The sequence below is a fragment of the Scylla paramamosain genome, chromosome 22 (genome assembly GCF_035594125.1).
Source record: "Scylla paramamosain isolate STU-SP2022 chromosome 22, ASM3559412v1, whole genome shotgun sequence".
In the NCBI taxonomy this organism is placed as follows: domain Eukaryota; kingdom Metazoa; phylum Arthropoda; class Malacostraca; order Decapoda; family Portunidae; genus Scylla; species Scylla paramamosain.
The window spans coordinates 10,317,343-10,331,764 of record NC_087172.1 but is presented as its reverse complement, the minus strand read 5'-3'; the positions used below and the strand labels follow the sequence as shown (position 1 = coordinate 10,331,764).

At 39.6% G+C, this 14,422-nt stretch overlaps 1 protein-coding gene and 1 long non-coding RNA gene across 10 annotated transcripts; one reads left to right on the top strand and one right to left on the bottom strand.

Annotated features, from left to right (window-relative positions):
• The first annotated feature begins 1,412 nt into the window (after nt 1-1,412).
• Nucleotides 1,413-2,587, top strand: LOC135111529 (uncharacterized). Its single transcript, XR_010273764.1, has 2 exons — nt 1,413-1,692; nt 1,737-2,587. It is a non-coding gene; the product is annotated as an uncharacterized LOC135111529 (long non-coding RNA).
• On the bottom strand, nt 1,996-9,092 carry LOC135111527 (uncharacterized). 9 transcript variants are annotated; one of them, XR_010273763.1, is made up of 6 exons: nt 8,934-9,092; nt 8,325-8,427; nt 5,791-8,035; nt 5,388-5,584; nt 4,549-4,656; nt 1,996-4,160 (listed from the first exon to the last, which is right to left on the bottom strand). XR_010273763.1 is itself a non-coding variant. In XM_064024928.1 (6 exons), exons 3-6 carry the CDS (start codon nt 5,940-5,942, stop codon nt 3,715-3,717), a joined length of 951 nt encoding a protein of 316 aa, XP_063880998.1. In that variant the 5' UTR covers nt 5,943-8,035; nt 8,325-8,427; nt 8,934-9,092; the 3' UTR covers nt 1,996-3,714. The 9 variants fall into 9 exon arrangements, 8 of the variants coding, with proteins under 8 accessions (XP_063880998.1, XP_063880999.1, XP_063881001.1 ...); XM_064024928.1 differs by having other exon boundaries at nt 4,501-4,656; XM_064024929.1 differs by having other exon boundaries at nt 1,996-4,157; nt 4,501-4,656.
• Between the last annotated feature and the right edge of the window lie 5,330 nt (nt 9,093-14,422).

Sequence of the window (14,422 nt, the reverse complement as noted above, 5' to 3'; positions counted from 1 at the left end):
CCAGACAACTATCCCCTCTTCTTCAATGACACTCAACTGTCCCCCTCTTCTACACTGAACATCCTCGGTCTGTCCTTTACTTATAATCTGAACTGGAAACTTCACATCTCATCTCTAGCTAAAACAGCTTCTATGAAGTTGGGTGTTCTGAGACGTCTCCGCCAGTTTTTTCACCCCCCCAGCTGCTAACTCTGTACAAGGGCCTTATCCGTCCATGTATGGAGTATGCTTCACATGTCTGGGGAGTTTCACTCATACTGCTCTTCTAGACAGGGTGGAATCAAAAGCTCTTCGTCTCATTAACTCCTCTCCTCTAAGGAGGAGGCAGTAGACACCTGCCGAAAAGATAATTACTCCCAGTGAGGTCTAAAGCACTGTTCAGGGGGTGCTGTGAACTTATCATTAAACCAAGCTGTGACCTCACTGAACGTTTCCCTTTGTGTCTCACAACACAAGGCGGCAGTCACAGCCTGCCCTCTAAAGACAACTCTCTTCCTCCACACAAAACTACAAGCACCTAATAACACACACACCCTTCACTCAGAAATTTTAAAATTATGGCGACTCCTACACCAGCCTCGGAGTCCCCATCTGGGGAGGGGACCATAAATGTCCCCAGGTCGGACTGCCTTTCTGTCGACGACCCCAAGTGTCTTGACACCCCCTTCAACTTTTTCTTCATTAACTTCTGCAACATTCGCGGTCTAAGATCTTATTTTCAATCTGTAGAACACCACCTCTCCTCTTCTAAACCTCATCTTCTTTTCCTCACTGAAACTCAGGTGTCTGAGGCAACTGACAGTAGCCCCTTTTCTGTTCCCTCCTACTTTCTCTATCCTCATTTTCGATCCAAAGCTGGATGCTGGGTTTATGTGCGCAATGACTTAACCTGCTCTCGTGCCCACGCTCTTGAATGTTCCGAGTTTTCCACCATCTGGCTACGACTACAGAGTCATTCTCATACTAAATTTATCTGTGCTGTATACCTCTCTCCTAACTCCTCTGACTATAAGAAATTCTTTGACTACTTAACTTGCAAAGTGGAGCACATTCTAACCCTCTTCCCTTTTGCAGAGATCTCCATTCTTGGAGACTTCAATGTTCACCACCAGCTTTGGCTTTCCTCTCCCTTCACTGACCATCCTGGTGAACTAGCCTACAACTTTGCTATCCTCCATGACCTAGAGGAATTGGTGCAACACCCTACTCGTATTCCTGACCGTCTTGGAGATACGCCCAACATTCTTGACCTTTTCCTGACCTCTAATCCTTCTTCTTATGCTGTCACCCTTTCTTTTCCGTTGGGCTCCTCCGATCACAATCTCATATCTTTATCTTGTCCTATCACTCCAATCCCTCCGCAGGATCCCCCTAAGCGAAGGTGCGTTTTGCCTCTGCTAGTTGGGGGGACCTGAGGAGGTATTTTGCTGATTTTCCTTGGAATGACTACTGCTTCCGTGTCAGAGACCCGTCTTTGTGTGCTGAGCGCATAACAGAGGTGATACCCAGTGGGCAAATGTCACGTAATTCACGTGGAATACACGTGGATCCTGCACGTGGATTACTCATGGATATTTGATGGAAAATGCAAAATCGAATTCACGTGAAAATGAACACGTGGAATACACGTGTACAAATTCACGTGTAATACACGGTAATATCTGGTGGAATAATCCATGTGTTTATTTATCCGTGAATTATCTGAGCTTTTGTAGTTGATTCCAACAAGTTTGAAGGCTGCATTATCGTGCTCTGGTAATCTGCATGTCATCAGTGCATCCAGTCTCTCAGTATATGTTTCTGTATCATTTACGTAAGCTATAGTCGAATAGGCTATTATAAACAGAAACATATCCTTTACGAGACCGCACATTGTTGACAGGCAGGCTGGTAGAGCACGATAATGCAGCCTTCACACTTGTTGAATGCAACCATAGTACTGTGCAATTTCAGAATACAAGGTAGGCATGTAAAAAATACAAGTAATACAGAAAGTGTGTATATATACTCGTATATTCTTCAGTCTTACACTTTTTCATAAATTTAATAATCTTCATCCTTGTAAAAATATCAAAACCAAAATAATTTCCATATTTTATGAAAAAAAAAAAAAGTTAGTGCTTGCATTTTTATATATAAAGGCTTTCAAGATATCTGACTTGAATGAAGAATAACTGCAATATATAAATGGATGATCCCAGTAATACAAAAAATTAAAACTTTGTTTAGCCACAATCCATCCATAGCCTGACACCTGCTCCTATGCATTACCTCCCCATGCCATGGTCCAGAACAGCAGAAACCACCCTTGAACTGTGAGGGTGACCATCCGCCATCCCGGGCCACGACTCAATAAATGGGTTCCCATGGCACTTGTGCCTAGCATTATCCCTGGGCATGTGCCACAAGTGGGACTATAAAAGGTAGAGAAGAATGGGCAGATCCCCAGCCTAGTGTCACCCTAAACAGTAGAGGTATATAGAACAAGAGAAAGACAGAAATGGCTATGGGAAGTAAAGGACACCAACCCTCACTCTGACAAAGAGTCAGCCCACCACTCGGAAAAGTAAGAGAACGTAAAAGAAAATGGACAGAAAGCAAAGGGAAATGAGAAGGGAAAATATGTCAAGCGGTAAAAAGACCTGCTATGGGCTAGTAAAAGAGATCCCTACCCAGGGCCAGAATCAGTCGCCTCTTACGGCACACAGCCGACATGGAGAGGGCTACATTCTAGTATCTATGTAGCCCCAGGGGGAATATATGCAAAGAATACCAGGCCTGCCACAAGTACACAATATGCTTAAAACAATACAGACCACAGTTGTCAATGAAATTAAGCATTTTGTGAATTGATACTTGTGTAGCTCCATACTTTTTCATTTACGTAAAAATACATGGGAACCTAAGTGGTAGGCAAAAGCAAAATTATAAATTAAAATGTTATATCTATTATTAAATTACAAAATAAATCACTGTTAATAATACTAGTTTGCTTTTATAATCTGAGATCATTAATATCATCTCACATAAATATCATGAGGTAATATCCCAATCGGTTCAAATTTTACAGCAGTAAGTCTCTCTCCACATCTTAAAACCATTCTTAAGCTTGAATCCCATAACGACAAGTTGAAAGAACCAGGACCAGGTTAGCGTGGTGGCGGGAACAGCTTGTCTGAGGTTCGGTTCTCGGCGGTCCTGGTTCTTTCATTCTTAAGCTTCTCTAACATCCCCCCTTATACTGTTTACACATCAATAAATTTTGTCATTCTGATAGAAAAAGAGCTTCTTTAAGAGAGAGAGAGAGGGGGGAGGAAGGGAAATGTACACATAGTTACAATATATAAGGTCATCTGTGTACAATCAGTCATGAGATAAATTTACCAGCATTTTTTTAGTAACATACAAAATGAAAATACTTTATCTAGTCATACCCACTGCCACCAGAAGTCGAACCCGGGTCTCTTGAGTGAGAGCCAGGCAGCAAGACCCCTACACCACAGTGGTGTAGTGGTCTTGCTGTCTGGCTCTCACTCAAGAGACCCGGGTTAGACTCCTGGTGGCAGTGGGTATGACTAGATTTTTCACTGCGCTATTGCAGTTCATCTTGGTATGAAAATACTTTACTTCACCAAGGTCATGCATGAGACAAAGATTGGTTTGTTTTAACATTCTTGCAGATCTTAACTGATTGTAAGTACCATTTTACATCAGCTAATTTTCATTTTTCAATTTTGGAGCATTACGCAATTTTGCTGCAACTATCATTTGTATTTCTGTCACATTTGAATCTGAGAACTTTTTAAGCACGTCACCTTGGTCATGGCTTCTTCTTCGGTGAGGTGTGTCATGGTGTCTCCTGTCATGGTGGTCAAGATTGTCACCTCGATCATGGTTTCTTTTTTGGTAAGGCGTGTCATGATGTCTCCTGTCATGCTGGCCACTGCCATCACTGTTGTCAGATGACTTGGATGTCTTGCTGGATACCGAATCTTTTGTTGCACTGCACTCCATCATCCCATGGGTTCTGGTGGACCGCATATCCAAAGACACCTTAGGAGGAGGTGTTGGAAGTACAACCTGTGAAGGAGCAGAAGCTACCTTATCTTGAGAGGTTGTGACCTGTGGCTTCTGTGAGGCTGGCTTCATGTGGACAGCTTCTGTGGAAAAATCATTACATATTACAAAGACACGAAAAAAAAAAAAAAACTGTGAAAGGGCTTGGTGTTGGGGGCTGTCAAAGACAAATAAAAGGAGTCAGTGAATAGTCCGGGGAAACCCTTCACCTGTAAATGTTTACAGTCAGACACTTTGTAGACAAAAATGAGATTGAAGAAATTTGCTAACCAAACCACTTTGTGTTTTCCCAGCTATCCCCCACCTCTCAGTTCTCTCAGTTTGTCAATCTAATTATTAATGAACAATAGTATTGCTGTTGTATTCACTGTTATGATTTTCTTCTTTCATAAATTGTTTTCAAATATGACCAGGTATGCCTACCATGTAAGTTTTCACTATTGACAAAGTCATCAGGCAGATTTTTCTTACAACGTTTTCTCCTTTTTCTCATGAGTAGACCTTCATCAGGATCACTGTTGCTCTCAGAACTCTCCACCGTAGATGTCAGATGGTAGGTATCGCATTCTTGAAAACTATCTGAGGGGGAAAAAAATAAATAAAAAAAAAATATATATATATATATATATATATATATATATATATATATATATATATATATATATATATATATATATATATATATATATATATATATATATATATATATATATATATATATATATATATATATATATATATATATATATAGCGTTGATGAAGTTTCTTGAAATACTTGGGTTATGAACAAGACGTACTCAGTACCATAACTTTATTTTGCACTAAGTTTCGCCACTCAGACTGCTGGCATCTTCAGTCTAATAGAATAAAATACATATTAAATTTACAATTACACCAAAATACTTAAAATATTATAATATAAGATTCCACACCAATACCTCTTATATTAGCCTGAAGATGCCATCAAGTCTGAGTGGCGTAACGTAGCGCAAAATAAAGTTACGGTACTGAGTACATCTTGTTCATAACCCATATATATATATATATATATATATATATATATATATATATATATATATATATATATATATATATATATATATATATATATATATATATATATATATATATTGCATACCTCGACCACTGCCCATCTCAGGCGCCAAACATTTCATTACCAGCCCTAAATTTTTGTGACATTTATCTCAATCAGGTACAGCTAAAAGGCAACAAAAATGAGCATTTCTGAGGTGAATAAACATGAAAGTGAACGTCATCCAATAACAGCAAGATAATAGTAAAACACCAACCAGAAGTGATCTTCACTTTTTTCAACATAAACTTTCTCCATGATGCAGGGTCTGGTTCTTGCTGATTATGAAGGGCATTCTCAGCATTAACTCCTTGTGGCCAAAACAAGGTTTGGTTCTCTTCTAATACCCAGCTGGATGGCACCACACCCTCTTCTTCTTTCTTACCCTCCAACCAAACTGCTCGTTTCCTCATTCTAAATATAAAATATAATTAATCAATGGGCTATGTTCATGCTTTGCATATTTTGTTTCATTAATAACATCAGCAGTAAGATATTCAAGTACGAATAATACAATATTTAAAAGCTAGGCATGTTGGCAGTTTTACCTCTTCAGATAGGTATATGACAAGAATAAAAACCTAATTTCTATATTTTAAATGTAGTATAGAAACAATTACCCATGTCTCAACCTGACAAAATCCTCTTCATAAGCCGAAGAGCAGCACTCCGGGCTGTACTGGCACACAAGGCACAAGGGAGACGAAGAGGAGAGTGAAGATGCAGATGAACAGTTTTGAGATAAAGAACAATGGCCATAAGAGAGATACATAACAAATACAACTTGTGTATGAAGACTAAAATCCTGCAGATCTGAAACGTTTTGCTTAACTTCTCTTTAGTAAACACATATCAGTCATGAGAATACACCATGTACAACTGCCCACCTAACTGGAAATGTCATGTACAACTGGTACTAAAACAACACCATCTTTGTATGGCAATTTTATCACCTTTCTATGCAGCTGCTCTAAGTGAATTACTTTCTTTTTTAAATTACTCTTATTTTTCATAAACACAATGTTAATGAGTTTAGAATTGCATGGTTCAGTAAAAAAATTTTCAGTTTGGCTTTGACGAAGAACATCACATTCATAGTAGACATCATTTTTTAGTTTCCTAAGGAACACAAAATCTTCATTTTTTAACATGAAACAATTATTTTTGTATTTTGTAGATATATATATTCTGTGATTAGCTTCTGTCACTTTTGATTCATTAAACATTTTCTTTTCTGCAAGTCTTTTGAAAACTTGAGAAACTGGATTGTTTGATGACCTCACTAACTGCTTTATTTTGTGAAGTTCATTCTCGTATGGGAAAGCACAAATGTCATTAAGGGAACACTGGTAATTCTCTACATCATCTACCAAGTGAAGAAGATTATGAACATTATATACAATAAAACTTTGACCATATATATCTCGACACTGTTGTACAAAACACTTAAGTAATTCTCTTGCATATGGTAAGTAAGAATTTCGTATTTCATCATTGGAATTCAATAAAACTGATAAGGACACAGTAAGCAAAAGACTGTTTTTGTATATAATATCAGGAACAACATCTTTCAGGACAACAATACTTGTGTATAATATATACTGTCTAAATTCGGTGGCCTTCCAGCGATCAATTACAGCTAGTGATCGTGGCTGTCTAGCAAATTCACTTGGTAGTTTGTTGGAAAGACTCTCTAAAGAAGAAGAAATTAAACTTATTTGAAGCTGAGAGAGTTTGCATTTCTTAGAACCTCTTATGAGGAAAAGTAGCATTCTTCTGGTAACACCAAGGCAAATCATATGCATGTAATCCAGTGGAAACCCTTTCACGCAAGATATTCCATACTGAATCAAAGGACTTTTTCCTAACTGATGAGAATCCCTGTACTGTTCCTGATTGAATTTCTCATCAGATCTTTCATTACAGGGTTGTGCAGAGTCTAATACAAGAACATGTGATTGCCAGGTTCCTTTAATTTCACATCTCTCACATGAGTAATACCCATTGTGCCCTTTTATGCATTTGATAAATGAGCGTGCAGGTGCATCACAAATAAATGCAACTATTCTTACTGCCAGTCTTTTCCTTTCAAAAACTAAACCATTTTCAGAAAGTTGCTTATATTCTTGAAGAAAATCTTCCAAAAAACTGTCAATAGAATCTGGTTTAGTCTTTCCACAATACAGAGCAACTAATGCTGGCTTAAAGCAGCTGAACTTTATCAGTATAGGCCAGAACTGTTCATTGCTTGATTTATGTAAAGGAATACCATCTATGTTTACACTGAGTTTAACCGAATCATTTTCTTTTACAAATGCTGGATGAGTCTTCAATATATTTTGCAAACATGAACCAATCCCAAAATAATAATAGTGTCCTCCACATTTTTCTAATACCTCTACATACCTTGGAGTTTCCATCAAAGTGCGTGAATCTTTAGGTAGATTATGCCCATTATTCCTCAACAGCTCCAATAATTCATTTGCTGCCTGGCGTGTAATGTTATTTTTTAATGCCCATAAAGCTAATCCTTCTTCAAGTGCCAAATCAGATATATGGTGGTGACTCTCATCATCTGTGCTTAATTCTTCTGGTGCAGTTACTATCAAGGGGGATAAGGATGTACTTTCACAACTGTCCTGGTCAGAAAAGCTTAAAGATGGGTCAGAGTTATTATGGTAAAGTTTGGGAATTTTGGTGTTTTGATGAACCCAGTCAGCTTCCTCTTCACTACTACTAACCAACAGTTCCTTGAGCTCACGTTGTACCTGCCTGTATCTTTTATGGTAAGACATAATTAATTGAGAAGAGACTGTGATCAAAAGTCAGGGAAAAATAGGAGAGTTAGAGTAGTGGTTTAGTACTCTGAAAGATAACAAATGAAATATATTAGTTTAGAGTACACAAAAACAAATTAAAGTAGTTCTGCAGTTTACACAAAACACAGAGTAGCTTAAAGATTACATACTACAACACAAACGAGCTCAATGATTACACACAACACAAAGTAGCAAAAAATTGCCTTCTGAAGAGAGTTTCAGTATGACAGTGATATAGGTGATCAGTCAGACTTTAAAGGTCCATAAAGTAAATTTGAAGCAGTACATCATGCATAGATAGAACATTCAATAAGACATTATATATACATACTCACTTTAAGTTGTCTCAACAGAGGGAAAGAATTAATGGATGGAGTAGCTACCACCAGTTACAAGTTGAGGTTGATCCAGCCCATACAGTAGCAGGATACGCTCTTCCTGAAATTAATTGTTACTAATGGTCTGTCTGTGCAAATTTCACATCACATCCTAGTAAAATTAATTTCCTAAGTTTGAAAACATTCTATCTGACCTCTTCAAAACTAGTTACTATTCAGTAACTGATAATTTACAGACAAAAGTGGTTTTACCACTACACACGTGCTAGCCATTGTGGGGTTCCCTCGGGAGCCCAACCAGGTAAGAACCACTCCACTCAGGCCCCACCCCACTCCACTCCACCCCGGTAGGGTCATCTCTGGATAAGAGGTGACGAGCACACCTATCACTACCGTAGGGCAGACAGGCGTCTTCTCGCACAGCCGCTGCAACTCACATAGCCCCCTAGAGCAGATGAAGAAACACTCTAGGACTAGATTCACTGCCGCCTAAAAATTCTTGTCCAACACTCTCTCCAATCACGCTCTCCCTTTCCTTGTACACTCCACTGACATCCTACACTTTGCCCACAGGTAATCCTCACACTTGAATACATCACTACATACCTGCTATTTGCTAGCACAGCCACGAAAGGCTCCAAAACAGCCTGAGACTTCCTGAACTGTCCCTGTCTTTCCCACAGTTTTCGCGCCAACGGCCGAGGCTGGCAGCCTGGCACGTACAAGGCAGACCATCCGAGCAGCGCGTTGCGCAAACTCCGTCGCCCTATTATTTTAGCTTACTATGGTGATAATTCCTTAATATATTCCAACAATGCTACCCTGAAATCTATTTCATAATACATAATATGATTACTTTGTGGTTTGCCAGCATTTACGGACAACAATAGAGAAAAATTCAAATTCAAATTAAAATAATTTATTGATGTAAAGAAAATAAATACATCAGAGAGAGAGAGAGAGAGAGAGAGAGAGAGAGAGAGAGAGAGAGAGAGAGAGAGAGATGAATACTCAATTTAATCTCCGTGTTTCAGTGACTGCATGGTGCATTGCCTGGCGGCCGGGTAGACTATTTGATTTAGCGGGCAGCTCAAAATTTTGTAGCCTATATATATGTATGAAGGTTGCGAATATATGGATTATCATTAGTAGGCTACAGATGAAATATAACAACTAAAATTAATCAAGGTGGATGTATAATGTTCTGGACTGACCTTATTTTTACTATTTTATTTTAAATTTAATGTTAACAAAAGCATATAATTAACGCCCAGAATGCCATTTTTAGTAATGTATTATCACGTGAATTCAAGTACCAGATTTATGCGTGTATAAAATTACTAAAGAAATCACGTGATTTCTTTTTCCAGTTATTCACGTGAATCTGGTAACCAGTTATCCATGTGGAAAAGACGTGGAAATTTAGTGAATACTTGCGTACTCAAGATTTCACCAGAAATCCATGAATAATCCACATCGAATTCACGTGCCGTGCCCATTGGGTAGTGTCTGGAATGGAGGCGTACATTCCTCACTCTTTTTCTCGTTGTAAACCTTCTAAACCTTGGTTTAACACAGCTTGTTCTCGTGCTATACATGATAGAGAGGTGGCCCACAAAAGGTACTTAAGCCTTCCATCACCAGAATCTCATGCACTTTATATTTCTGCCCGGAACCATGCCAAGTGTTCTCCACCTAGCCAAAAACTCCTTCATTAACAGAAAATGTCAAAAACTTTCAAGATCTAACTCCCCTCGTGATTTCTGGCATCTAGCCAAAAATATCTCCAATAACTTTGCTTCTTCTTCTTTCCCTCCTCTACTTCAACCAGATGGCACCACTGCTATCACATCTATTTCTAAAGCTGAACTCTTTGCTCAAACCTTTGCTAAAAACTGTACCTTGAACGATTCTGGGCTTGTTCCTCCCTCTCCTCCACCCTCTGACTACTTCATGCCACCTATTAAAATTCTTCGCAATGATGTTTTCCATGCCCTCGCTGGCCTAAACCCTCGGAAGGCTAATGGACCTGATGGGGTCCCTCCTATTGTTCACCGAAACTGTGCCTCCGTGCTTGCACCTTCCCTAGTCAAACTCTTTCAGCTCTGTCTGTCAACATCTACCTTTCCTTCTTGCTGGAAGTTTGCCTACATTCAACCTGTTCCCAAAAAGGGTGACCGTTCTAATCTCTCAAACTACCGTCCTATTGCTTTAATTTCCTGCTTATCTAAAGTTTTTGAATCTATCCTCAACAGGAAGTTTCTTAAACATCTATCACTTCACAACCTTCTATCTGAACGCTAGTATGGGTTCCGTCAAGGCCGCTCTACTGGTGATCTTCTGGCTTTCCTTACTGAGTCTTGGTCATCCTCTTTTAGAGATTTTGGTGAAACTTTTGCTGTTGCCTTGGACATATCAAAAGCCTTTGATAGAGTCTGGCACAAAGCTTTGATTTCCAAACTACCCTCTTACGGTTTCTAACCTTCTCTCTGTAACTTCATCTCAAGTTTCCTTTCTGACCGTTCTAATGCTGCTGTGGTAGACGGTCACTGTTCTTCTCCTAAATCTATTAACAGTGGTGTTCCTCAGGGTTCTGTCCTGTCACCCACTCTCTTCTTATTATTCATTAATGATCTTCTAAACCAAACTTCTTGTCCTATCCACTGCTACGCTGATGATACCACCCTGGACTTTTCCACGTCTTTTCATAGACGTCCAACCCTTCAGGAGGTAAACATATCACGCAGGGAACCCACAGAACGCCTGACTTCTGATCTTTCTAAAATTTCCGATTGGGGCAGAGCAAACTTGGTATTGTTCAATGCCTCAAAAACTCAATTCCTCCATCTATCAACTCGACACAACCTTCCAGACAACTATCCCCTCTTCTTCAATGGCACTCAACTGTCCCCCTCTTCTACACTGAACATCCTCGGTCTGTCCTTTACTTATAATCTGAACTGGAAACTTCACATCTCATCTCTAGCTAAAACAGCTTTTATGAAGTTAGGTGTTCTGAGACGTCTCCGCCAGTTTTTCTCACCCCCCCAGTTGCTAACTCTGTACAAGGGCCTTATCCGTCCATGTATGGAGTATGCTCTACATGTCTGGGGGGGTTCCACTCATACTGCTCTTCTAGACAGGGTGGAATCAAAAGCTTTTCGTCTCATCAACTCCTCTCCTCTAACTGACTGTCTTCAGCCTCTCTCTCACCGCCGCAATGTTGCATATCTAGCTGTCTTCTACCGCTATTTTCATGCTTACTGCTCTTTTGATCTTCCTAACTGCATGCCTCCCTTCCTTCCGCGGCCTCGCTGCACAAGACTTTCTTCTTTCTCTCACCCCTATTCTGTCCACCTCTCTAACGCAAGAGTTAACCAGTATTCTCAATCATTCATCCCTTTCTCTGGTAAACTCTGGAACTCCCTGCCTGCTTCTGTATTTCCACCTTCCTATGACTTGAATTCCTTCAAGAGGGAGGTTTCAAGACACTTATCCACCAATTTTTGACCACTGCTTTGACCCTTTTATGGGACTGGCATTTCAGTGGGCTTTTTTTTTTTATTAGATTTTTGTTGCCCTTGGCCAGTATCCTTCCTACATAAAAAAAATAAAATAAAAAAAGACAAAAAAAAAAGATAAAAATTAGATACAGACAAAAAAACAAAATATCACATCACAATAGAGACAAGATTGAAACAAAACAGCATCTAAAAGGGGACAGGCAGACAAGCATTTAGAAAAAAGAAAAGTGACAAAATATCCTATGAATAGTAACTTATACATGACAAAAAGAAGAGCTACTGTTGATAGGTTATTTTGTCACGTTCTTTTTTTTTTCGTTAATGCTTGCCTGGCTGCCCCCTATTGGTTACTGTTTTTTTTTTTTTTAATCTTGTCTTGTGTTGTGTCTTGTTTTAATATTGTCTTGTATTGTGATGTGATATCTTGTTATTTTTGTCTTTGTACTTTTTATAATTCTTTTTAGCCTGATGATGCCCTCTGTGAAGGTGAAACGTTGCAATAAATGAAGAAGGAAGTCTGGTGTTTCCCTGCTCACCCCATCTATAATTTGGAACCTGTTCTAATATATATATATATATATATATATATATATATATATATATATATATATATATATATATATATATATATATATATATATACATATTGTTATGACCGCAATTCCCACCCCTTTCACAAAGTTGCCGCATCTGGATTAGCTTCTCTGAACCACCTCCTACGTGGACTCAGTGCAGAGCTCAAATACAGGTGAGCAGAGCCCCTTGTGATTCCTGCACCATTTTCTGAACGATCATAACGCCAGGTCACACTAATTGAGGTCGCCAGTCTGTTTTACCCACCTACAGATAAAGGAAATACTCTAACAACAATTAACTCCCACAGCTGTGAAAGGATCGACAACCATGTCTTGGGAAAACAATTATAACAAGCACTAACACACATCTGGTCAAGGTATAAAATCCCTCTGTAACAAGTTCACCCACTGCCCAACAGCGTGTTATAGCCTCAAGCCAAGTAATGTCCTTTACTGCCTCCCAGACAGCAGGCCTTGTTAGGACCAGAGGAGGGAGTAAAGTTCATTACACAGCTAATTACTTAATTCCTCTGTGGCTGAACAGCATCTGCCAACAGTAGCATTTAAAACAAAACAAGCTTACTAACAAGAGACACGGTAAACGACTACAAAGGAGTGCACATAAACAGACAGGAGGGTCATTCATCGCTCACTATGCAAAAGCTCGGTCTGCACACACACAGCCGAAGAGTCACTTCCCTGGGTCTGGAGTGTGTTATACACTACTACCCTCTCTTGCAGACTACTATGGAGACTTCTATTCTATATAGGTAAGTAGGCCGGGGCGTACAGCCGGCAATGACTCACTTATCCCCATAAGGCAATTGACCTAACTTTTATCCCGCCTCAGTCTCCGTCAGATATTAGTGCTTGTATAATTATATCTACTCCCTCTAAGCGCTGGGTAGTGACTGTGGGAAACTACACCACTTTCCCTCTGCTGTTAGAAAGAGGGGGTACAAGGAAGGGGGGGAGGTGTGGTGACACACATACATAATAAGTACACTCGCCCACGACTCGGCTCCCCGCGCTGTCTTACACGAACAAAATACTTTACTTATAAAATTCTAATGATCAAACTAGGGGGCTCAGATGAATATTGATTACTTCATTGTCAAGAGCAACTCTTCTACTAAATACTGAGTGAGACTCAGATTGAATGGAAAAGGGGAAGTAAGGAAATTTACGTGGGGAATATGAGGATATTATCTTAGGACCTTCAGGTTGAGTAACTACATGTCCGGGATGCGTCTAAAAAGTCTCGTCCCGGGCCGCGAATTTTTTTTCCCAAACGATTTGGAGTGTGGGGGCGGGGCTTAAGTGATGCGTGTCTAGAGAAAACGAATTTTATGGTTAACTTAATGATAATATTTTATTAACAATCACACGCTCTCTCTCTCTCTCTCTCTCTCTCTCTCTCTCTCTCTCTCTCTCTCTCTCTCTCTCTCTCTCTCTCTCTCTCTCTCTCTCTCTCTCTCACACACACACACACACACTCTCTCTCTCTCTCTCTCTCTCTCTCTCTCTCTCTCTCTCTCTCTCTCTCTCTCTCTCTCTCTCTCTCTCTCTCTCTCTCTCTCTCTCACACACACACACACACTCTCTCTCTCTCTCTCTCTCTCTCTCTCTCTCTCTCTCTCTCTCTCTCACACACACACACACACACACACACACACACACACACACACACTCTCTCTCTCTCTCTCTCTCTCTCTCTCTCTCTCTCTCTCTCTCTCTCTCTCTCTCTCTCTCTCTCTCTCTCTCTCTCTCTCACACACACACACACACACACACACACACACACACACACACACACACACACACTGAATAAGTAGTGTTTTTGTTCACTACCATCATCACTCAATATTTTATTAACACAGGCAGTACATCATAATTCGTGTTACATGAGTACAGACACCTAATTTTATGGGTAACTGAACATTATTTTATTAACACAGCTAGCTAGAGTACATAATTTGTGATCCACGAATGCATA